Source organism: Notothenia rossii, assembly GCF_949606895.1.
Source record: "Notothenia rossii genome assembly, chromosome: 7".
Classification (NCBI taxonomy): Eukaryota; Metazoa; Chordata; class Actinopteri; order Perciformes; family Nototheniidae; genus Notothenia; species Notothenia rossii.
The window spans coordinates 8260154-8286565 of record NC_136905.1 but is presented as its reverse complement, the minus strand read 5'-3'; the positions used below and the strand labels follow the sequence as shown (position 1 = coordinate 8286565).

Genomic DNA, 26412 nt, shown 5'->3' with positions numbered 1-26412 from the left:
AATATAACAGTGTAAGATATGCTACGCCTACATAAACCTCAAGTATATACTTTATATTCATTGTACTTTTCTCTCGAAAAACTCGATTAATCTTCTAAAAAAAAGTAATTAAATACTAATGCAATATGTTAATGGTATTTTAGGGTTTGACTGATGTAATGCATAACAGTGAAGTGTATTGCACTGAAAATGTTTTAATTTAAAATGTAATTTTGTCTTCATTTTTCATATTGTGACAAACTTCAGACAATACTCTTAATAATATTATGACAGTGATTTCGGCCTCAATACATGCACAATGTTAATGACTTCACAGACGCATTTAATCATGGTAGCACGGGGCATGATATAATTCAATTCTGATGTCATCTCCAGACATCTTAAGAGTGAAGCACAAACATTAGTTGTTCAACAGCACTCAGAAAACAGTTGTGATCAACTCCCACTCAGAAGAAAACATACATTTGCATTCACATGCCGTTCTGTGAGGCAGGCAAACATCTGCACAGCAGTTACATGCACCAATGAACGCACACAGAATCATCCACGATTTACTTTGTACTTAGCAGTCCCCAGAAGACCCTCTCCAGTTCCTAAAAGCAAATATTTGCAGACTTATTTAGTTTTTATCTCCATATTCATCTCCCATTCTGTATGTTTATATCTGAGGGTATGCAGACGTGCATGTGCCAGTGCGTGCATGTACTTTGTAAGAGCTGCCTGTTGAGACGGTGAATTAAACAGCAAGTGCATTTGATCTGCAAAACACTCCAGGGCAAATACGCACAAAACGAGACAAACACATTCACGCACGCACACACACACACGCGCAGAGGCTTGCATACAGCATCAAAATCATTTCCGTCACAGAATCTATTCTTAGGAGCAGCAACAAACCATTCTTTCCCTGATATAAATCTATTACACACACACACACACACACACACACACACACACACACACACACACACACACACACACACACACACACACACACACACACACACACACACACACACACACACACACACACACACACACACACACACACACACACACACACACACACACACACACACACACACACACACACACACACACACACACACACACACACACACACACACACACACACACACACACTGCTCAAAGCTACACTCCCTGGTGGTCATAATGCATTCACGTAATGTTCTTTGTTTTTCTATCGTCTAGAACAGGATTTGTTCCAGGTAAGTCTCAGCATGAAGACCTTTCGGGGCTTATTTAACTCGCTAACACGCAAAGCAATCGCTCTGCAAACTTCCATCTGGTGATGTTGGGCGTTTGTGCAGGTGTGTGGAGGTCAGCAGCATTTAAAGCTTCTCTCTCTCTCACACACACACATACACACGGAAACACAATCTGATGTGAGAAGCTAAATCAACACAGCTGCAACAACTCAGCCCTCCTGGTCCCCCTCCCTTCACTCAGCCGTCTTCCACTCCATTTTAATCAGGCGTCTCCTCCCTTTCTTCCTCTGATTTCTGCCCTTTCACTCTCCAATTCCTCCAAGACTCTTCCTCTTCTTCTTTCTTCTCTTTGCCCCTTTTATTCAATCATGCATTAGTCACTGTTAAATTTTTATGCTGGCTATCTATCTGTTGCCAACACACAAGGCCTCAGGTCTCACCCACCATCCCCTTCTCTCCCTCCTCCCACCATCTCTCCCTCTTTGCCCTCCATCCATACTGCCTCTCCCCCTCGCTCCCTGCCCTTCTCTGCGCTCCCAGCAGTCGGCTGAGCATGTGCCACCCCGAGGGAGACGTGCCTCATCCGGCTAACAATGCATTGCAACCACCCAGATACCTCCAGCCTATCAGCACGGGACAGGAAGAGTAAACGCCCAGGGGCCTTCAGGGGAAACAGGAGAATCCACTTCCCCCTGTCTGTCTGCCTCGGTGTATATTTATAAAAGTTTGTGTATGTGTGTAAGGGTATAACAGACACACATATCTGAAAAAAACCTGCATGACCAGAAGTCAGAATATCCGATGTAAGCATTTACCGCTTGAGGGAGAGGAATGATACGTTTTCCAATTTCCTGTGATTATTTACAAATGTAACTTCCTCTGCACTTTGCTTTCACCTTGCTCAACACGGAAACACAACTCTATACGATTGAAGAAATGCATTTACCACTGTGGTAATTCTTGAAGAGCACTCTCTTTTGTTCAAAATGGGGAAATTTTTGTTGAAATCGATGTTGTCAATCAAACCATCTCGCACAATATTTGATACTACATTTTAGTACATATTAAGGTGCGGAAGAACTACTATTTCCATTAACGTTGTAATGCCTGTTTCCAGAGCAAAAAGTGGATGAGTGGTAGTTACGTGATGTTTCTGCCTGCCGGCATCCACCCTAAGAAAAAACTACTTCAGGAATCAAGCTAAGAAGACAGCAGATTAGAGCAGGCGTCGTATGATTCCCACACAAAACACACAAATCCCAGCACTATATATAACCTGTGCCACGGGAAATTACCTAATCCAACTTTCACAAACAACCACAGTCAGAAACCAAATTGGCTCCAATTTGTCACAAACTGGCTTAGACAGTGCGAAATGAAGAACTCCACACACATTTTCTTAAAATAAAATATCGATTTACATTTATTTTCAATACAGGAGGACGTGAACGTGAGCACAGCAGTCAGAAAGCATTAGGACTTTAGACTGTAAATGATTAGCTCATTGTCACAATGTTCATGCTGAGACTTTGTACAATGACTATCAGGTACGGACGTCTTTTTTTTTTACATCAACGTCAAATACGATGCTGGTACTGTAAGGATTTTTAGCCATGCTGGTCGGTCCCCTTTCAAAAAGTATTTCAACAAATACTGGATGGAGTGCTATGAAATCCTGTAAAGAAATGTTCCCCAGAGAATGAGTCACACTGACTTTGATGACGCCTAGAGTTTTCTTATAGCGCTGCCATGAGGTCCACATTTGGTTTTGAGTGAGAAGTGAAACCTTATATTGTACAGAGGGATTTTTGTGTTGTATCAATATTCTCCAGAGAAAGTATGGAGAGAGAGAGGAGGGTGTGACATGTATGAATGCTTGAACAGTGAATATTGAGGGTTTGTGGTATGGGCCTTAATCTCATTTTAGTGATCCATAAACCTTTTATTGTGCAGCCTTATCAGGACAGGATTAGTTTGGAATTTGGTCGTAAACCAAACTAATGCCATTCCCATTAGACAGGGGGTTCCCAACCTTTTTTCCTAAGAGCCCCCCCAAATGACTCCTGTTGGAAGTTGCGCGCCCCCCCCCCCCCCCCACAGACACACACACACAAGGCCCAACAGCGGTAATTAAAGTTTAAAAGTCTCAAAAATGCTACAACTACTGTCCCAAACTGGATGAATGAAGTATGTTGCTAAAGGAGGATGAAAGCGTAACTAAGGAGCACTATTGGAGTGACTTTGATGGTTATTGGACTCAGGATTAATTTGGATTCCCGCTGAATGAAAAATTAAAGGACGGCGCAAGTGGAAACAATTTACAAAGGGATTCAACTGTTTAAAACACATGCTCAAAGTAAGCCGGATTTTGCCGATGTGTTTATGTGGATTCAAAAGTCATGAATAATCTACAAAATGGAGGAGACCGATCTGATCGGAGCAACTGAGACAAATAATCCAACTGAAACCGGCATGGACAATGACTGTTTTAAAAATGCGCTTATCCAGAAAAGCCTGGTTTGGACACTTTACGGGCAGAAGAAACATTTCTATAAAAGAAATTATTTAACATTTCTGTCTTTTTATGCCTTTAATAGCTACTAACTTGAATACATTTGTATTAAAACTAATTAATCGATTATTTTTTATATTTTATTGTAATGTAGAGACAAGGCTTTTAGTGAAAATGTATTGCGTTACAATTATATGAAAAAAAAAAAAGGTAAAAAAGAAGTCTAAATATGATATTTGGCCTCAAATCATCTGAGGCCTGGCGCCCCCCGTGCGATCTTTGGCACCCCCCAGGTTAGGAACCACTGCATTAGACTATATATAGAATTTAAACAAACTAAGGCCATAGTAAACGTTAGCATTGTCCCAGCAGCATGTTGACATTAGCATTTAGTTTCTCACAGAGGGGCATGGTTTGCATGGCTTTGGACACTAGTGCTGTGTTTGAAATCTCTAACTTACATACTGCATACTCAATTCAGTATATCGCACACAGCTTATTAAATTAACAATAAGTATGCCAAGACCAGAGACTATTTACACTCAAGTTAACACAAGCTATACGTCTTCACATGGCTGCATCAACGATGGCGTTACCGGTCAGAGCTACGTTCTACAACAATCGTTCACGACAATTGTTAACCAATTGCTAAATTTAATATTTCCAGTAGTGGTTATTGAAATGATTAAGGGTTAAATATGTTTTCTACACAACTTTAAATACAGAATAGGTAAATCATTTTAACATTTTGCCTGGCAGTCTGCCATTTGAAAGTCTTAAGACCTGCAGTTCATTTAGGCAGAAGAGTATGTGGAAGTGAATGCAACATACTCAGAGGTTTTGCAAATATAGTTCAAATCCAGGCTTTTCATAAACAAAACCCACATAGTGTGCAGCTAAAATGTACTACGTTACATAATGATACTTTTTATATGGTTTCCGAACAGTATCAAAATAAATTGGAGAAGTTAACTCAAACTTTGGAAAGTCCTCTAAACTCACAGACCTTACCAGACACTTGCTATCTCTCCTTTTGATGAGCTGCCAGGCGTCTTCCAGAGCCTTCCTCAGTCTCATCTTCAGAAAATGAAACGCATGCCGGGCTGAGGTCAGATGACTGACTTGGCCAGAGAAGAACATTCCACAGTTCGACCATACATCTGCTTGATTACCTCCCCTGCATGCTTAGGGTCATTGTCCTTAAACTGAAGGAGTGTGCACACAACTGCGCTGTGAGTCAGATCCCATGTGCCGGAATAAAAAATAATGAGGAATACCAGTGTCAGTTAAAAGAAGAGCCAGTTAAAAGTAACCCTGTTTGATAGAAATACTCCAGTAACAAGACACACACAGCTGGAGATTTGATTATTCACCACAGGCAAAATCAAAATGCGCTAGTAAGCCAAAAAAAATATGCAGGAGCCTACTTTAACAATTGAAGTCAGAGGAAGACACTCACTTTAATCCCTGTGAAGGGCCAGGTCACCACATCCATCACTCAGAAATCCACGCAACAGTCCAGGCAATTCATCAGCCTCTCTGGGATTTATTAGTTAGGTCTGGAGCCGGAGGGTGAAAGGTTAAATGAGGAGCATTGTGTGAGCAGTTATCAGCAGAGAGCCTAAAGTGGGTCTGTGTGCTAATCCACACACACACTCACACACCATCAGATGTTTAATCAACACTGCGGCTGTAGCTGCCAGAACTGGAAGTTGAATATACAGCCACATACAAACATGAATGTGTGAAACAGTACACACACATTATCACACCCTTTTCGCTCCATACACAAACTGATAACACTTAGCTCATAAACACTTTCCCACACAAACATGCTGTTGGAATCTGAGCTGCACAACAGAAACTGAAACACACAACATGAAAATACTTGTTTATAACGCTGTATGAGCAGAGAACACATCACACACACACAGACACACACAGACACACACTCAACTAGGTAGAAACAGGGCCACTACCAGCTAGCCTGTATTGCCCCGGGCACGGCAACATGTCTCATCACTGAAAGCTAATGTTGAACACGGCGGTGGAGCTCGGCGTAGCTGCTGTCGCTTTGGCTTCAGATCCAGGTTATTTGCTAGGAGCTCAAATAGGACAGGTTCTGCGTTACGGGGTCACCGCTCCCACATGAGGCGAACACTTTTTTTCGGTGACAAACAGAGACCAAAATGTAAGTGTTGCACAGCCGAGCTGCAGCTTAAAAGCCTTTCTGATGTGCTCGAGTCTTTCACATTCAGCTAGAGAAACCTAGAGTGTGTGTGTGTGTGTGTGTGTGTGTGTGTGTGTGTGTGTGTGTGTGTGTGTGTGTGTGTGTGCTCTCTATCTCGCCAGCCTGAAATCCAAAGCAATTAGAGAGGCCAGATGGTGGGCTGGACTCACAGTAAATAGCTGTGCATTGACAGAAGAAGCCTGCAACAAAAATGAAGTGTGACAAGGAGCCAGGATGACACAGAGATACATGACGGCATCAAAGCACCGGGCAGACAGCGAGGGCGCGCTGCCATAATCGACATAAACCAACCGTCACAGGCGCGGGGACGTTAACAGCACAACTTGATTGTATCATTTTAGCGGCGGCACAGAGGGGGTACTTGTATGAAAAACCAATAAGGCAGGTGCACATACATTCACGCATGAGAACACACATTCTCTCCCATGCCAGGACATTCATACATAAGCATGTACACACACAGACAGACCCTGCCCTCCTGTTACAATTTGACCAAACCAGTTTGGTTTAGTCAGAGTTCAAACAATGCAGCCTTTGAGAGGTGCTCCATTCACAGAGTTTCAGCTTGGTCTGCACATTCCCCAACTGAAAACACAAACTGCCTCCCTGCAGGATAACCACTGCAGCTACGGCATCACATTCCTCAACCTTTTTCTCTCTGTGTGAGAGTACAATTAGCTACGGCTGAATATAATGATTATATACTATATAGGTCTTTAAATAAGAAAGTTAATGTACACTTTAGTGGCCCCTTAACTGTAGCCAACCAGAGAAACATGTATGAATCACAGAGACTGGGGGAGGTGCAGCTCCAGTACAGGACAATAGTTGAACACAAAATGGCTTCTGCTATTTCCCACGAGACTGTTATCGCACTTCTGTTGACACAAGCCCCGATTTATCAAAACTGGAATGAGAGAAACAGCCAGACCAGGAAATGAGTGAAAAAAACAAACACACAGAGGGTGGGGGCATCTGAAGTGTGAAAGATGGCTGACAAGAGACAGGGGCCACTTCACATCCCGATCAATTAATCTATAAATCTAATCAGTGAGAATCAATTACTGGCACTTCTAATCCATCTGGCTCCTTAGTCACCCAAACTAACCTCAGGTGTTAAATAGATAGACGGGAAGGAAAGGAGAGGCAGATACAACCGGCAGAAACATTTCAAAAATCAAGAATTCTTTAATAGCAACAAAATACGAAAAAATATAGAAAGACATGACAAAATGGTGACAACAATTCTAATTTCTTAGTTATTTTTTTCACAAAATAAAATTGGAAATAAAAAAGAAGGAATACAAAAAAAGAAAAAACAACGATTACACAGCAGTCAATAATAAAAAGCACATTTGGGGGTACGACTGGTTTGTTGTGTGGACAGTTCATTTGTATAGAAGCACATTTGCCAGTTTTGGCAGCAATCCGCGCAGCAGTCAAGAATAAAGCACAAATTATAAAAGCACTGCAAAATAACAGAAAAGAGAGGAAACTGTAATAGGGGAAAAATAAATCCTTCATGCTTGCTGTCACTGAGAAATACACAAACGTGACACCATAAATTAGTAATATCTTTTTCTCTGCTACATATTTATATATTTATACTATGTACACAGGGAACTTTCTCTTTAATTCCTTCTTTTTTGCAAGTGAGATGGGAGATGTTAAGGCTTTGATTAGTCATCAAATGTTTGGAACCGAAGAGATGGCAACAGTATGCGGTTTTCTGGGAAAATAAAGATTAATATTGGGTGTTTTGACTACCTAACCTTGTGCTAGACCCGGGTCGGGATCGTGGATTCCTCTAAAAGCATTTTGTCTGACAAGCCTTTAACGTTGATGCTGAGGTGGGTGGCAACGGTGTGTGTGTGTGTGTGTTTATGGAGGAGGTTGCTGAAGTGAGAAAAGTTGAAAAAAAAAACATTTTGGAGGCGAGTAGGAAGTCTCGGCTCTAAAAGCATTCAAAGTGAGATGGGAGGTGGAGCGGGTCAGCACAGTGGCATTTTTATGAAAGCTAAATTCCTCGAAGTGGAATGGACAAACGGTCCAAAAGCCCGTTTCTCCAGCACCGGGTGAAAGGTGTGTGCGTGTGTCTGAATGTGTGTGTTCAATGTGGTCGTTTCAGAGTGAGGCCTCGAAGAATAGAAAGCGGTGGAGCGGGGGACACATCACACTGCGGCTCTTTTCACTGTAACAGGACACAGTATATGTCCTGACGGGGCCACTGAGCAAGAAGCGGAGGAAGAAGTGTGAGTGTGTGTGAGTGTGAGTGTTACTGTGTGTGTGTGTGTGTGTGTGTGCGGCTATGCGAGCCAAATTTGTGTGGGCTTATGTCAGGAGATGGCGAAGTTGTCAGGTATGAGGTGTCTTCAGCACAGTCTGGCTGTGGGAGTGAGCATAATGAGAGTGACTGAGGGGTGCTTGTGTGTGGGAGAATGTTTCTCTGCATTCTGTATATGTACAGTATGTGTGTGTGCGAATAAGTGTGTTTTGGAAACGCAAAATAATATTTTCAGTTTGCCATGGTGACATAAATAGAGGCTACTCAGGTTACAGCCCCAATGGCAGTGAGAGATGTCCCAAAGCCTCCGAGCATCACGAAAATACACACTACTGAATACACACACAGAGCTGAGTCAACACACACCACCGCCTGCTTGTGTGGTTACGGTCTACCTGATAAATTATAAGTATTGTGGGTATTTTTGCATTGTGCAGGGTATCTGTCAAGGAGAAGCCAATTGTGCAAAAAAACACGGTGTGCTTATTTTGTGGAATTGCAGGCAATGTTAACTTTCACAAAAAAAATTATACAATTATATAATTTTTCCCACCGATACAAATCGACTGTTAACTCAGCTCAGTCGGTTCAATGTTTTTTAACACCCAAACCGCCGAGGTATTCATTTTATTAAAAATTACATTCTGACTGCCCTCTGTGACATTTGAACTTTAGGTTTAGCTGACCCAGAACGCCTTCTTTATTCCACAACACTGGCTCCATCGATCTGATATTTACATCGTTATAAATATCCACATTTTCACAAGAAAAATAAAGATGCTTACATATATAGTTCACAGATACCTCACACCAAAATGTACATACAACAGTTTTGTCCCTTATCGCTATTTTGACCCCAAAACCAAGTATTACACTTATATTTCTCTTTGTAGCGGTGACACACACAAGTGCAAAAATAAGTAATACATTTTTTTTTTTTTTAGTGGTTGTCACAAACCAGCTGGGTTCAGTTAATGAACTGCAGCGGGTTGACTGGAGCTGCGTTTATATATAAGCTAAGGCCATCAGACGATAATCTTATTGAACACTGGCTTACAATATGCTAGACCGCGTTCGAACACTAAAAGCCACTTCTCCGCCTCTCTCCGCCTCTTTGAAGGTCAACAGCTTTCACAAAGGAAAACTAGGACTGTCTGGCCCTATAAGAATACATGTAGTGTATGCACTGTTTCCCACCTCTATAGCTCAAGGTTATAAACTGCTATGAGAGGAAATGCAGGCAGGCAAAGTCATCCTGGCTCTTGGCAGCGGGTCGCTCTGAATTTGACCTCATGACCTGCAGCAAGCTGCAACCCAGATCTTTGGCAGGCCTTATATGTGGGCAGTACACTCATCGAGAGCTGCCCTCACCAGATTCCCAGTGGGTCACGAGGGATTTGATTAGAAAGGTCAGGGAAAGCCCGATTAGAGGAGCTACAGTAGGGCTTCTCTCAAAGATTGTCCATCACAGTCATCTAGTGGCTACATAGACACAGTGACGCATGCCGGATGTAAACGCTCCGCCTCCAAGGCGTGCGGTTCCCGCGGAGTAATGTTTGCCCGGGCGAGCCTCCGGTGGCTCGTTATGAGGATAAATTAACAGTCAGGAGACAATCAGCCCTGAGGCCACATCGTAAAGGGCCATCTCACTGCTTGATGCCTGTTAGTCAATATGACTCCCGAAGGTTCGCAGTTGATGAAACCTTTTATGTCTCCCGATCAATTCTCTACATTTAACAACACCCCTTAATGGATAGAAATGTTACCTGATCTCATTGATAGTCTATCAAACCCTCAAGTGGTTGTATTTTTGGGGGGTGAGGTTTCAGCCCATTGACAAAATACTGCAGGAGGCATTGGAGCGAACATGGCCCTCCAGGTGGATCAGAGAGTCAGTCCTGGGGGGTCCGGGCAGGATATAGAGTAAGAATAGAGTAAGTGGGGCATTTGAAACATCAGGAGCAGTAAAATACTCCGCTGCTCTCTGTGGCACTGACCTCCACGCTACTGGATAAATCATAAACTCCTCATAAAACACTGGGAGAGAGGGATGAAAAGAGAGAGACGGAGGAATGATAAGAGATAGAGGTGTGTGTGTGGGGGGGGAATCGTCACGTCATAAACGATAAGTGGTGGCAATCTGTTGTTGCCGGCTAAGCGAGTGACTTCACGGCTCATTACCAATCAAGCTCCTCCTGTCAGGAGCGCTCTGAGGAGACGAGGATGAGGAGGAAGAGACTCCTCTCCCTCGTCTCTCCGTCCCGTGACCCTGTCAGATCGGCTACACCTCATTCCCTCATCTCTTGATCACCGTCTCCTTCCTCCAGGCACAGTACAAACCTTTGCGCGTGTGTGTACCTTGTTAAGAACTCAAACTTTCATAGTTAGAGTCAGATGCTGCCGCGCGTGTGTCAAAATCAAGCAAGTTGTCGATAGCTTGCAGAGCAGTTTGAGAGGAAGGCAGAGAGAGAGTGGAAATGAGAGCTAAGCAGCAAATACTTTTCTACTCTTAGCTAAATCTCCTGATGAATACTGTAAGTATACCTCTGAATGTTTTTCCTCCCAACCCAGCCATAGTTACAGTGTCCACCAGCTGTCACAGCACAATGCATTACCACGGGAGAGAGGCAGGCCTGTATGTTTAACTAACTGCTTGACAACCACTTCTACACTGTTGGTGAAGATAAGAGTGAATGTGCAAGAGAGTTTCTTCCGCTTTAGCCGAGCTTGTATCACGATGCCACTCCCACACTACATCGTTGTTCTCTTTTAGTCTGTCTGTCAAGAGCATGTCAAGGTCCCAGTGATAGCATGAGCAGTGGTTTGTTTTCTGTCTTTGATTTTCAGTTCTTAAGAATATGCTTTCCTCCTGTCGCCTCAGTTCATTCTGGGGTAGCACTGTGATTAATAATAGGCTATGTTTAAGATCAATTCTCAAAAAATAAAAAGTGGTATCATTTTCTCTTCTCCGTCCGAACAGGGCCGAGACCCTGGAGCCAAAAAATCCTCTGGAGGAATCCTCCATCCCTCCTTGTTTCTTCTTCTTCTCCTCCTTTCCTTTCCTTTCCTCTCCTCCTCTATACGTAGACAGCAGTCCGTGAGATGACGGATCCATCTCGCTGGGACTCCATGTCGTCATCCATGTAGTCTCCAATTATATCGTCCTGGTCGTGTGGCGGGCGGAGCTGAAGGATGGGGGCGCCTCCGGTGAAATTATCATACCTCTCGTCCTCCTCCAGCTCGTCAAACTTCCTCCTCTCGCCGTCATCTAGCTCGTTGCTCAGCAGGATATCTTGGGCGGTGGGTGTCGTGGCGACGCCCCCCATGGTGAGCGGCTGGTGGTGGTTGTTTTTCTCTCCGAGGCCCGGATGGGAGGAGCCCTGATCGTAGACGTAGATCGGCACATTGTTGTTTCCGCCTCCGCCTCCAACTCCAACTCCGCTCCCGTTGCCTCCGCCCGTGCCGTTCTTGCTGGCCTTCTTGCCTCCGCCGAACATGCGCGTCTTCATGTCGCTGCCGTCATTGGCGCGGTAACCCTGCTGTTGCCGGCGGCTACGGGTGATGAGCACGGCGATGAGAGCGCCGACCAAAAGGAGAGCCAGCAGGGAGCCAATCACAGCTCCCGCCACCACGCCGGCATTGGATGGGTTCACTGAGGGCTCTGCAGGAGGGAGGACAGGCGGGGAGAGAGGGAGAAACAAAAAGGAAGAAAGGAAATATGGTTGAGAATTGGAAAAAAAGAGAACAGTGTGTAAGAGAGGCCAAGAGGGGAAATAGATACAGCATAAAAAAAGGAGAAGGAAGAAAGGGTAATGTCAAGGAAAAACGAGAAAGATAGGCGTTTGGGTGATGTCAGTGGTGCTGCTCTGAACTCAGTGAAGTGTGTAAGAGTGCTGAGGTGTCGGTACAGTCAGAAGTGTGTCTGAGTGTGTGTGTGTGTGTGTGTGTGTGTGCGTGTGTGTGTGTGTGTGTGTGTCTGCTGAGTCTCTTGCTACACTGACATTTCTTCCTCTCCCTCAGAGCTGCTCCTGTCCCCATTCCCACAGCCACGTCACAACCGTGTTTCCCCCCCGTGTTGCCCCTCATCGACACGGGTCTTTCCAAGGCTCACCACAAACCACAAGACAAAGGGGGGGGGGGGGGGGGTCGGGGGAGGAAGGAAGGGAGGGAAGTGCAAGACACACACACAGACACATTTTGTGAAGGAGCAGGGCACGGTGTTTGCAGGCGCAGAACAGGTGGAGGCCATGCAGCGGAGGAGGATAATGATGGATGGAGGAGAGGAGGTTGGAAATTAGATGAAGAGGAAGAGGAAGAGGAGGAGGAGGAGGAGGAGGAGGAGGAGGAGGAGGAGGAGGAGGAGGAGGAGGAGGAGGAGGAGGAGGGAGTGACAAAGTGACATGGCGGAGTGACAACTCTTTCTGGAAGCCATGAGCAGCGAGAAGGTTTGCCACCTCTCTCTCTCTCTTTCTCAGCAAAAAAAGGCACCGCTCGACTTCATGTCCATTTTTTGTATTCCACGCTTTTGTTTTAGTCACGACTGCCATGTTACACACACAGACACGTGAAAAGACGGCATTTAAAGTTAGTTTTCAACTCAACAAACGCCTTCTTAGAGTGCAGACTGGCTGAGGAGGGTGTTGGTAGAAGTAGGGCTCCACCATCCAGTACACTGTTTTTGATTGTGTGTAAGAACCCCAGGGAGAGGTGGTGGTGTCTAAACCAGGGGTTGTGAAGACGTCCCATATGACTTGTCAGCCTTATAGTGCTTCGTCTCTGAACTCTCACTCCCTCTGCGTGCATGGGCAGTGATATTAGTACAATATTTCACAGCGGCTTTTGCAGAATAGGAAGACACCACTTAACATTAACGCTGAGTTCTTTAGATTGATTGTGGCAATAACACACCAGAGTTACAGCACCAATACAACTAGGTGTGGAGCAAACCATTAATATTGTAAGAGAGTGGATTCAACTTCTAAAAATCAATTTTTTAAAACTTTTTTTTATTAATGAAATAACTGATGTACCTTCTGATACACACTTAACTTGTAAAGCCAAAGTTGAGGCAAGGAAACCGTGTTAATTTGTGGACAACTTGTGTTTGTTATGCACGTTTATAAAAATATAGTCTGAGCCGACCAATTTTATAGATGCAACAGGCAGCTTTTTAATATTTTTTTATAACTTGTGTTATTGAGAATCGAAATCGTGAGATAGCAAAACACTCCTAAATACCACTCATACCAAAAAATACCTAAAAGTAATTCCTTACTTTTCTAGAAGATCATTTATTATTTTTATACAAAATCAACCTATTCAAATGCATAGGTTATGTTTGCAGCCATAGATCCGTAAAAAAAACATAGGAAGACGGTACCACATATTATTTGAATTAGGAAATATCTGATTTGAATAAAGCAAACCGCAAAAAAAGCAATTGCCAGCTTTCAATACTTGTTGCAATTTACACATTTGAGTCCGTACAGTTAAGGGTCTAGAGCCGGTGATTAACACCTCTCAGAAAACTATGAGTGTTACCGCACAGGCTTTTTCAGGGGCCATGAGTTCAGGGCTCTAAGTGCTTCCTGTGAGAATGACAACTCCCCGCAGACCCCATGACCGTTTCCCCCAATGTGGTCATCATCTATAACTGAGTGGGCAGGGAGTATGGCACTCAACACCGCCCGAGTTAAGGGTCAGCTCCAACCACTGCACCGTGAAGCACTTTCAACAGAGATGTTCTCCAAGTGACATTGTTATTTTACAGTGGAACATGTGCGAGTAATTACAACGTATACAGGAAGCAGGAGGCAGGAGCACTTCAGTTTGAAGGATACCCAGCTTAGGCTTAATGCCAGGAGCTGCTTTTGCAACAACAGGCTTCTTTTTAAATGCGAAATAATAGTATTTTTAGTAGAAGGAAATATTGATGTCTGAAAGTATATCACACTTACAGAGCTCATTCAGTATGAGAACATGGATTCGTCAATTCTTTAAATTATGTTCTTATTTATTCTGTTTAGATCATGTGGACCTCCCAGATGTAATAACAAAAAATAGCTTTCATTTGACTCGTTCCATCCCTGAAGAAGCCACAATGTTGTAAGAATATTATCTGTTGTAATAAAGCCTGCTTATCATCCATCATGTTTAAGTGCATCTGCTTCCTTCAGGTTTTGCGCTCATAGACAATAAAATGAAATAATGCATTTTTAATAATGAATTTTTTATTTCAATCCCTGGTTGAAAGTGATGAAGACTCGTTGGGAACGCTTTCTGTTCCACTCTGCGAGCAGCCGCTGCAGAGGATTAACCAGCAGAAGCTGCTGTGGAAATCCCTGCCTTCAATTTGAACCAGCCCGTTTCTTATTGTCATTCCCGTTTGAAATCCATCAGAAGCCAACCCCTCTTGTTAAGTGTACAGAGAGCTGACAGCATTACTCTTGTAACACTGATTCTTGTCAAGAGAGAAGACGCTGGTGTACTGACGACTCCACCTGAGCTATTCCTCTCTAGCCCTTTCTCCATCTCTGGCTCCACTTCACCAGCTGTCTCCTGCACACGATCCTTCCCTCTCTTCTAAATCCATTTCCCTGCCATCACTCCAATTTGCGTTTGCATTTCAGTCACATGTTACTTCCTCCTCTGCGCTACACTTTCAACAAAGGCCTAGGGAAGACATTTTATAATTTAATGTGGGCATGTTTTCCCTTTCCTTTCTTTCAATTTCTCCCACCAGCCTCCCGAGCAAACCACCACACTCTGATCCTGTGCCCCCCCTCCCCTGCCCCTGCCCCTTGAGCAGTGCTAAACATTGCAGTTGACACACACAAGAGTGAGAGCTAGCCCTCAGTGTCCACGTCCAACAGGAACACAAGAAATGCATTATCACCTCGGGCTCCGTGGAGCTCTGGCACATGCAACGTAGAAACACTCGAAACTTGCGGCCCGGATGCTGGCGCACATCGTCGTCACATCAATGGGAATTGCAATGAAATTTAAATGCAAATTCTGCCTAAATTCCTCTCATCCTATTATATTTAATGCGTCGCTCATGCCACTTCTTAAGTGTCTCGCTCAAAGTCGACGCTGGTAAATCCTTTTGTGGGTGATAATTCATGTTTTATTCCAACCTTAATCTGGGGACAACACTTAAAGATTCAAGAGATAGATGTAAAAAGGAGCGACCCCACGCTCCCAGTACAGGCCCACCGCAGCGTCAGATGCATGCTAACGCAGCTCCAATGGAATATATTTCAGCGGCTGAGGAGACGACATCTTATAAACTAATGCTGTTGGATGAGCCAGCCTAAAATAACTGCAATATGCATGCTGTGTGTACAACAAGGGGAGAAAGAAATAGAAAAACAAACATGCTACAGGACCCCACCCCTCCCCAAAACAAACACACACACACACACACGCACACACACACAACATACTGTGGAATCATGCGTCTTATGAAGTCACGTCCAGCAAGACCGTGAGCTCCAAGTGACCGCAAGTAATGAGAGCGATGGAGCGAAAGTAACTCTACTTCAGCCTCCCCAAAAACACGCAGACACACACACACACACACACTCTCAGACACACACACCATCTTGGTCATGAGTGGGCTGACACTGGGCTGGGCTACACCTAGAGCATAGCTTAGTAGTAATCTCTGTCAGGATGTTAACTTATTGAACGCAGCTATGTGTGTGTGTGTGTGTGTGTGTGTGTGTGTGTGTGTGTGTGTGTGTGTGTGTGTGTGTGTGTGTGTGTGTGTGTGTGTGTGTGTGTGTGTGTGTGTGTGCTAATGAGGGGTGGGCAGGGGGCCAGTAGCAGGCTGCAGGGAGACTTGGCTCCATCAGACCTGTTCTCTGGATGTTTTCGCATGGCCGGAGACACACACTGACAGACACTGACACACACAGCCACACAAACCCAGACCCAGTGGATGGAAAATGTCAGAGCCACATGCTGATGAACCGCCTCCTCAGATGTGTCCGATTACCGGAGAGCATGCACCAAATGAAGAGGAAATCCTTAGGAGACCCTCAGACGATGTGTTGGGGGGTTTAATTGGGGACATTTTAACTTAATGAGGTTCAGCTGAGCCACCCCTGAGAGGAAGGATGGGAGAGGGGGGGGGGGGGATGTAGGAAATCTAGGTTAGCCACACAAGAACACCCAAAGAGAGGAGTCTGGGGGAAAAAGGGATGGATGGAGGGATGGAGACGACTAAGCTGTGATTAAGGAAGAGCTACTGGTATTTAGGAGTTAAGCTTAAAAAGAGAGAGGGAGATAGCAGGGCAGAAGAGAGGGAGAGAAAATGCTGTGGGCAGGAGTCTCTTAACTGAGCCGAGAGCAGCGGCAGACTTGCGGAGGCTGAAAGACAACCTGAGAGAGATAAGGAGGATGAGGAGGGAGCATATGCTAACTGAGAGGATGAGAGATGCAATGAAAAGAGCAAACTGCAGCGAGAGAGATAGCGAGGGAGAGATACATGGACGGTGGGATGCTTCGGTTTGTGTGAGTAAGCAGCGGGATCGAAGATGAGAGGAGGAGAGGCAAGGAGAAGAGAGGACATCCATCCCTCTCTGAGCCTCCGGGAGCACAGGACGAGACTGAGGGCAGAGGACACGGGAACACACACACCGTATTATATGTGTGTGTGTGTGTGTCATGCAGCTGTGGGGTAGAGAGGAGAGGGGCACCAGCTATGTAGCAGGTGCTGGCCATTTCACGCCTGTCGGCCCCTCTTAGCCCTGTTTGTCTACACGCATTCACATTAGGCTCCACAGGTCTCCCATCTGGAGTCATTCCACATCTTTCACCTGCTCCGATCCCACCACCTTCCACTCTTACATTTCACTCGCTCTGATGGAAACTCAATCTCTTTCAGAGCACTCATCGCCCTCTCCATGCCTTCTACAAACCCTCCTTCACTCTGACACTCTGCCGAATGCCTCGGTCACCTCTCGACAGCCAGCGAGTTTTAGCTCGTGTCTTATCCTCCTCCTTCGCCGGTGAGTAAGAGAGGAGTGGGAAGCCGGGAGGAGGCAGTTGGGCCGCGAGAGAAGGAGATGGAGGAGGGAGATGATAGGACAAGGGAACTGTAGGAAGTTGAACACGGGAAGAGACCAGAGACACCGGAACATGAAGGAGAGGGGATGAGAGGAAAGAGGGATGAAGAACAGGAGTTGAAATGGAGGATAGAAGGCAGAGGGAGAGAGGGAGAGGAGCTGAAGCAGCAAAGGGTGACTGATCCGCTCTGAGAGGCTTGCAGACAGACACACGCTCTGCTGAGAGATAGTGGAGGCCAATAGCAGTGGAGATAGGATGCAGAGGCACAAGATTCCCATGGGAGTTTTAAATGCCGTCAGCACACGCTCTCTCCCCCATGCCTCGCTCTCTTAGTGTGGGGGATTGCATGCTGGCACTGATTTATCCCGGTGCCCGTTCTCTGGCTTCTTAAAGTCTAAAAGCGGCAGCCTCCATCTTCCCCCCTCTGCTCCCTGGATCGTTAGATCTTCCCTGCTTGTTGCTTGTAATACACGGCAGGAGATGGTGACATCGTTTGTGCGACAGAAGCCGGTTACGCTCCTGTGTAGCGGTACAGAATGGCCCCAGAGGAACGAGTGGTGACGCATGCTGAGGCGCCGTAACGAGCCAAGGGACTTGAAGTAAGATGGGGGGTGAGAGATAAATTAAAAAAGTGGAAATAAGGAGAGACTGAGCAAGAAAGAAACGGTAGATAAAACGAGGGCATGAAGGATGGCTCTTAAACTAAAAAGGCTCCAGAGAAATGCACTTTTCCCCCCATTATAGGCAGGGTTGACCCCCGTGTCAGCAGAAAATAACTTCCGGTTAAGTGCAGGCCCAAGAGTGGAGTGGGATGTATTTTGCATGAGGGGAAAGTCAGGAGTGAGCTGCAGGAATCGACTGTTTTTCATCATGACTGGTCCCGCTATGGACGGTTTCACTCAGAGACCTGAGGTGGTACAGCAAGCTACACAGCACACCTGAATGCATCACACACACACACACCATGTATACATCACTTCAGGGGACATTACATTGACTTACATGCATTTCCTGGAGACTTATCCCAACCCTAACCATAACCAACACATCCCTAACCAAGTCTTCACCCTAAAATTAATGATTCCCCTCATGGGGACCTCCAATTTGTCCCCATAAGGGAAGCCAGTCCCTACACGTGACTGTGTAAACAGATTTAGGTCCCCACAAGTATGGTAATGCTAGGCGCCACACACACACACACACACACACACACACACACACACACTTCAAAGTCAACAGTGTCACATTGAGTTATATTCCTCACTTTTACTAATTGCAGCCTTTTCTTCAAGTCTCTCAATCTGAATGAATGCTGCTCATTTGCTTTGCTTTGGTCTTGCCTTTCATCAGCGATGGCCAAGACTACTGCTGAGAAGCCACTCGGTTGCCTTTGTGATCCTGACTTGGGGGGGGGGGACTGCGCTCTCACTTTTAGAAAACTAGAATAAAAAGTGAAAATACCATCTCTTCTGTGTGAACAACGGCTAAAAACCTTTTGGAAAAAGCGGCCCAGTAAATGCCATCTGATGTACAAAGCCGCTCGGCCGACCTTGGGTACCGCTGAGGCAGAGCAACTTTGATAATGCAGTTTTATGGAGTGCGTGCAAAGAGATGTAGAAAAGTGACACGCATTCTAATAGGGAGCAGAGATAAAGAGAGAGGGAAAGTTGAGAGGGAGAACCCAAAAGCACGAAAAGGCATGCACATACATATTCACACTCATAACACACACACACACACACACACGGACAGAGCAGCTGGACCCTCTAGCCCTACACTACACACCCCAGACTCAGCGTGTGTGTGTTCATGTGAGGCAGAACAAGGTGTGTGTCCTTGGGGAAAACATGAGCGCAGCACACCAGGAGACGTGTAGCATGTGTGATGAAAGTGAGCTCGGTTCTCGTTCATCAGTTCAGATGATATAAATGTTTTTATATACAAGCCGTGGGATGTTTTAGATGATGAGCGAGGCCCAAGTGAGCCACAAATGTGTTTTTCATTTCATTCCTGAAATGTTCACTGCTTTACTGACGAGTTTATTGAGTCCAATTCATCTGTGTGTTGGGACATTAATGCAACGTGTGCGAAATACACTTTGTCTCAGCTTTAACCTACTTAGGAAAAGCAAATGGGTGGATTTGTGATGACAGGAGTCTAATGCAAATTCATAAAAGAGAATACACTTTTTTATTACGTGTTTCTTGTGTTACAGTTTGTTCTCCAAGCAGGTTGAAGTATACGTGTTGAATGAGGACTGTGTGTAATTAGACTTTGTACATGTGTTTGAGTCTGTGTGTGTCCTTGAACTCACCTCTGACCATGACGGCGACCTGATCCCTGCCCAGCCCGATGCGGTTCTTGACCTGGCAGACAAAAGTGGTGTTGACAGCGTCGTCCACCTTGAGCACCTTCAGCACGTTTTCTGTGATCTGCACCGTATCGGGCATCTCTCCCGTCATCCTGCGGGGGCACGAGCATAGAATAGAATTGAATATATCTTTATTGTCATCATACAAGGTACAACGAAATTTCTTTGGCAACTCTCACTGCAGTAAAAAAACTAATAAAATAGACACAAATAAATAAATAACGGTACGTCCACACAGCAGCTTTGAAAGAATCTTGAAAATCTTGGAGCTGGGCGTGTCTGAGAGCTTGGGGATTTTTTGCGAGCTATGCGACCAACAACCAATCACATGAATCTCTCGCCCCCGACCATACTGTCAACCCTCCCGATTTTCGCGGGAGACTCCCGATTTCATTGCCCCTCATATGACCCCGGGTTTCCTCCCGGGGTCATATTTCATATTTCTCCCGCATTTCTGACAAAATCAGATTTACACACGACTGTTTCCACTCCGACTTTAATACAGCTACACCATTGTTTGGTTTCCATGGTAACACGTCTCTTTAGTAGCACGCTCAACTCAAAGTCTGAGAGGGTGAGGCAGATATTCACAGAAAACAGAACAAGAATCGACAACTACTCTACTCTCTGCTCACTCCTTTCCTGTAAAATACAGGTCCAGCCCACACATATGCTCCATCAAGGACGGTGTTACAGGCCGCAAGGCAGTGCACTTACAACTACAATAAGCATGTTAATGCTAATCTAACAGCTCCGGCGATCCACTAGCACCCCCCCGCCCCCCATTTAGCATTTTGAAATGCTCCCGATTTCTGAGGTCTAAAGGTTTGCAAGTATGTGACATACAAAGCAAAAAAAAACGGAGATTTTATGCGAGCAATATATATATACATATAAACTCCCCAAACAGGCGAAAACCTACCAGTTTCACCCACTGTCTCTGCCACCTCCCCCCATGCCTTGTTCCTCCGGTTTGTATCCCGGTAAATAGTTCTGGTCGTAAAGAACCGGGTGATTTGCTACCGTAATTTCTCGTTTGGAATATGAGGAAATGAACTGCGGTCTGGCTCTCCCAGCTTGCACGCGGTTTGATTGGCGAGCGCTTGTACTGTCAGATTTGCATAAACGGGATTTGATTGGCTGACGCTTCCAGCTCAGCTTCAAAAATTGAACATTGCTCAACTTTTGAATCCTGAAAATCCTGAAAATCATGGAAATCTTCGCTTTGCTTCCCCACAATGCAGTTCGGCGAAAAGCGAGGCAAAGTGACGTCACCCCATTCAAAGTGAATGGGCAGAGAAGCGTTGGAAGATTTTTTTAAAGCTGCTGTGTGGACGGGCCGTAGTGGTGAAAGCAGAGGTAGTAGCGATGACAGTGCAACGAGATACAATTCAATGTCAATGTGCATATTTACACAGACTAAAAACTTTAAATGTACAAAACTGTATACATGTAGTGTATTTCTAACTGTGTGTTCATAAAGGGTTATAATAATCAAAGGACGCAAGTAAAATAGCCAAATCGGCATGACGATTGAAAAGAGGAAAGAGGGGAGGATGAAACTTGAGAAAAGGAGTTGTGGTTTGTTTGAATTTATAAAAGCATTGAGAGCGACGTACATTTACAGAAATGTGTTGTATTGTGCACAGTCATCGAATTCGGGGAATCTTGATCAGCAGTGCAAAACCAATCAGTTTCCCCCTTCCTCAAAAGGCAATCTATTCTCACAGTGGAGGAAAATACGGGGGAAATCAAAGGAAAATCAAAACTGCTGGACCCCTGCCCAAAATCTCATCCGTCCCATTTTTCAGCACCAGACTTTCCAGGGTCTTCAAATGTTGTCTCAGTTATGTTGATAGCTGATGATACGGAAATAAGGGAGAGACGGAGTCATATTGTGTTTCTCATTATGCGAGGGTTAAATCTCGAGTCGCAGAGTCCATTATGAGAAATTATACGTCTATCTCCATAATCAGATGGTGGTGGCAATAATAAAAAGCGCTGATTACGGCTTTGTGGACCTGACAGTGGAGGGCGAGGAAGGGAACACAAGGGCAAAAGAGCAACCAAAAATGCAAGACGGACAAGAAAATGTAAATGACGATTGTGTGGATACTCACGTCTTCCACTGGGCGGTCAGCGGAGTGGGGTTTCCCGTGGCCTGGCAGGTGAGCACCACATTTGTACGACCCACGTACCAATTATTGTCGTAACCTACTATTGTCACCTGAGGGGCGTCTGGGGGAACGACAGGTGAATGGCAGGAGGGAAGAGAAAAAAAAATGTGCTCAATTAATCGCTCCATGGTTTCATGCTGCAAAGGAATTCATGAAGTGTGTGGTTACAGATTCAGGGGAAAATTATAATCATAAAACGGCTTAAATACTCAACTAGTCTCTTAAGCTATACTAGAGAGACAGAACCATGAAGCACAAAACAGGGATTTGGACCAGGACTGGTTTTTTGTTTGTTAATAAATGTAGATGGGAAATGTAGTAAGAGGGTAATTAGCAAAGGTCTTGTTATTATTTCTTTGACTAATGAATCCATTCATGGTATACAAGTCCGGGGAAAAACTATTTGGCAAGCGATAAATCAGAACAGTTAGTTAAGGTCATGTAAGATTCCTTTGAACAAAACAAAATTAAGCTAATGTAATAAAATAGAAATAACAAAAGGAACAAGCTGGACTGCAAAGGAATTTATGGAACAATAAGAGAGTGTGTGTGTGTGTGTGTGTGTGTGTGTGTGTGTGTGTGTGTGTGTGTGTGTGTGTGTGTGTGTGTGTGTGTGTGGAAGGATTCAAGGCTTTTATGGTCATGTGTGCATAGCTACAGTGTAGTTATGACAATGAAAATCTTAGGTCACAGGCACCTCCAAAAGTGCAACACAATAAAACTGTGTGTGTGTGTGTGTGTGTGTGTGTGTGTGTGTGTGTGTGTGTGTGTGTGTGTGTGTGTGTGTGTGTGTCTTACATTCCACTGCCAGCTTCAGGGGGAAGCTCTCTGGTTTGACCTGCGTCCTGTGAGCCACCACGCAGCTCAGGTCCTTCCCGTTGTCTTTGGGGGAGGGGACCATCCTGTACTCGCTGGTCACCGTCACCGTGTTGTCGGCGCCCGGTTTGGTAACCGTCGTGTCGTTGCCACTGACTGCGGTCACCCAGGAGATCTTGGCAGGGGGGCGGCCGTCCACGGACTCGCAGCGTGCCACAACGACCGACTTACTGCCCGCCACCACGGTCACGATGGAGGCCGAGTTCTGAGGCTTAGCTGATGGATGGAGGGAGGGAGGAAGAGACACAGATTGGCAGAGAGAAGATTAAAGGATGTAGAAATAGATCAAATGGAAATAAGACAGCTGAGGGAAAAGATAATGTGCACCATTATCGATAAACTATTTGAGTCACCAGCCTGGCAAAAGCAAATCCAAAACCTCAATCTCCAAACATCCTCCACTCACCCTCTCTCCCTCTCTGTCTATTTCCTCTCTGAGGCTACATTGATAAACACTTAGAAGCAGCAGAGCAAACACCCTAAATCTTCTTTCACTCTCCCCCCTGTTTCTTTAATCCATTCCCTCTCCATCCCCATCACCCGACATTGATAAACAATTTCTCTGACTGGTCCAGCGCATTTCCATACACAAATTCTAAATCACTACATGATCTCGGTCATCCCCTCAACCCCCCTCTACTCTACCTCCCTGCTCATCCTTCCTCACTTCCCCTCCATGATAGGAGTGAGGGATCACAGGGGAGAGCAGGACAGGAGCTGACAACCGGCATGACAAGCAGCCAGATCAATAAGGAGCCTCGGGGGAGGCAGGGAGGCATGATGCCTGTAGAGAGAGAGACAGCGGAGGGACTAGTGTCGGGCCAAGGTTAGACCAATGGTTCCATTGCATTAACGAGAACACAATTGATCTGACAATACCACTTATAATAGCAATCAAGCCTAGCTGGACATGCTTTTAACCTGCATGCTACCTTTGGGACGTAGTAAGCAAGGTTAACATGCAAACACCTGGTACATACAGATTGGTAACAGATTCAAGGAAAGATAAATGCATTTTGATTCAACAAGTCTCTAAGACTCTACTTAAAAACAAATGAAAATAAATAATATTTTTGTATCTCAGCCTGTGGAGTGAGACTATGGAACAGTGTGAATGTGGAGCTAAAGCGATGTCCAGACATTAACCAGTTCAAGAGGTACAGGGACGGGGAAGGTGTTGGACTATGTGTGTGAGTATGTAGGTGTGTATATATATATGTGTGCATATATGTATATCAGTGTATGTATGTGTATATATGTCAATCAACAAGTAAAGCAGATTAATAATAATAATAATAATAATAATAATAATAATAATAATAATAATAATAACAATGCATTTATTTGAAGATTTTCAGTCTGGCTTTAGAACACAACATAGCACAGAGACAGCTCTGGTTAAAGTCACAAATGACATTCTAATAGCCTCTGACAAGGGACTTGTCTCTATTCTTGTCTTACTCGATCTTAGTGCTGCATTTGATACTATCGACCATGATATCCTATTGCAAAGACTAGAGCACTTAGTTGGCATACAGGGAACTGCTTTAGGCTGGTTTAGGTCTTATCTATCTGAACGCTCTCAGTTTGTACGTGTCAACGATGAATCTTCCATGCAAACCAAAGTTAGCCATGGAGTGCCACAGGGCTCAGTGCTTGGACCTATTTTGTTCACCCTATATATGCTTCCATTAGGCAATATTATAAGGAATCATTCTGTAAACTTTCATTGTTATGCGGATGATACTCAACTATATTTATCAATCAAGCCTGATGAAATTAATCATCTAAATAAAATTCAAGACTGCCTCAAGGACTTAAAAACGTGGATGACCTTACATTTTTTGATGTTAAACACGACCAAAACTGAAGTTATTGTACTTGGCCCGAAGAATCTACGAAACAAATTATCTAAAGATATATTAACTATGGATGGCATTAATTTGGCCTCCAGTGAGACTGTAAGGAATCTTGGTGTTATATTTGATCAGGATTTATCCTTTAACGCCCACATAAAATCAATTTCAAGGACCGCCTACTTCCATCTACGTAACATTGCAAAAATCAGGCATATCTTGCCTCAAAACGATGCAGAGAAACTAGTCCATGCATTTGTTACTTCAAGGCTGGATTATTGTAACTCCTTATTATCAGGGTGTACCAAGAAGTCAGTCAAGTCGCTTCAGCTGATTCAAAATGCTGCAGCTCGTGTACTAACCAGAGTTAGGAAAAGGGACCACATTACTCCTGTTCTGGCTGCCTTACACTGGCTCCCTATAGAACACAGGATAGAATTTAAAATTCTTCTTCTCGCCTACAAAGCCCTTAATGGGCAGGCGCCATCTTACCTTAAAGAACTCATTATACCCTATTGTCCTACTAGGGCATTGCGTTCCAAGAATGCAGGGTTGTTGGTTGTTCCTAGAGTCTCTAAAAGTACAATGGGAGCCAGAGCCTTTTCTTATCAAGCTCCACTTTTGTGGAATCAGCTTCCAGTTTGTGTTCGGACGGCAGACACCCTATCCGTTTTTAAGAGTGCGCTTAAGACTTTCCTTTTTGATTACATTGCATTTAGCTGACGCTTTTATCCAAAGCGACTTATAAAGCGACTTGATAAAGCTTATAGTTAGGGCTGATTAGATTCAGCCCCTAGTTTTGCTGATATAGGCTTAGTTTGTCGGGGGACATCTTACTTCTTCCTTCTCTCTGTCTATACCTGTGTACTCTCATGTTCCGATTAACCCAGCTTCCCCAAATGTCTTTCTTTTTGGTGTCTATATATACGCCGGGATCCGGAGTCATGGATGATCCTGCGGTCCTGTGTCATGGATTGCGAGTCCTGGATCTTGAGACGTGGCTGCGGTCCTGGATCATAAGTCCTGGATGGATATCCTCGTGGATTCATCTTCTTATTATACACACATGCATTTCAAAACATTTGGACTACCTATGTTGCAAATGTATTATCTTTTCAATTTACACACGGCATCTATTGCACGTCTGTCCGTCCTGGGAGAGGGATCCCTCCTCTGTTGCTCTCCCTGAGGTTTCTCCCATTTTTCCCTTTAAACTGTGGGGTTTTCTCTGGAAGTTTTTCCTTGTACGATGTGAGGGTCTAAGGACAGAGGGTGTCGTATTGTCATACTGATATTCTGTACAAACTGTGAAGTCCACTGAGACAAATGTAACATTTGTGATATTGGGCTATATAAATAAACATTGATTGATTGATTGATTGATTGATTGCATAAAAATGATAATTATTGCAGATTATAGATTATAAATAAATCATTTAGGGACAAGGGGTTGAGATTAAATAAGTTATACTTCTTCTCACTCCTTTTCGAACACTAGATGTGGCACTGTTTATGTTGCTAATGCTGTTGTTGTAAATGTCATTTCTCTCTTACATGACTATGCACTGCAACATTTGTTTTGTTTTGTAATTTTTTATTTTACTTGTTCGAAAATAAAATGTAATAATCTATCAATTAATAACCATGAAACACAGAACTAGGATTTTGACCAGAAAACACTTCTTTTTTTTGTCGATATAAATGTAGTAAGAGAGATCGACCTGTTAAAAACTGCTTCGACTAATAAATCAAGTTCATGGTAAAGAAGTCTGGGGAAACTACAA

General features: G+C 44.4%; 1 protein-coding gene across 3 annotated transcripts in view; it reads right to left on the bottom strand.

Moving 5' to 3' along the window:
* The window catches only part of LOC307013839 (nectin-2), a 93959-nt gene that overhangs the window by 33465 nt on the left and 34082 nt on the right, over positions 1-26412 (bottom strand). For 2 of the 3 annotated variants that reach the window (XM_079641383.1, XM_079641385.1), the window contains exons 4-7: positions 22695-22988; positions 21840-21957; positions 19663-19811; positions 7157-11937 (exon numbers count right to left, since the gene is read on the bottom strand). In XM_079641383.1, the coding sequence (XP_079497509.1) occupies positions 11354-11937; positions 19663-19811; positions 21840-21957; positions 22695-22988 (1145 nt within the window). In that variant the 3' untranslated portion in view covers positions 7157-11353. Of the gene's footprint in view, positions 1-7156; positions 11938-19662; positions 19812-21839; positions 21958-22694; positions 22989-26412 lie in introns of those variants that run through there. The other variant, XM_079641384.1, reaches the window with a different exon arrangement.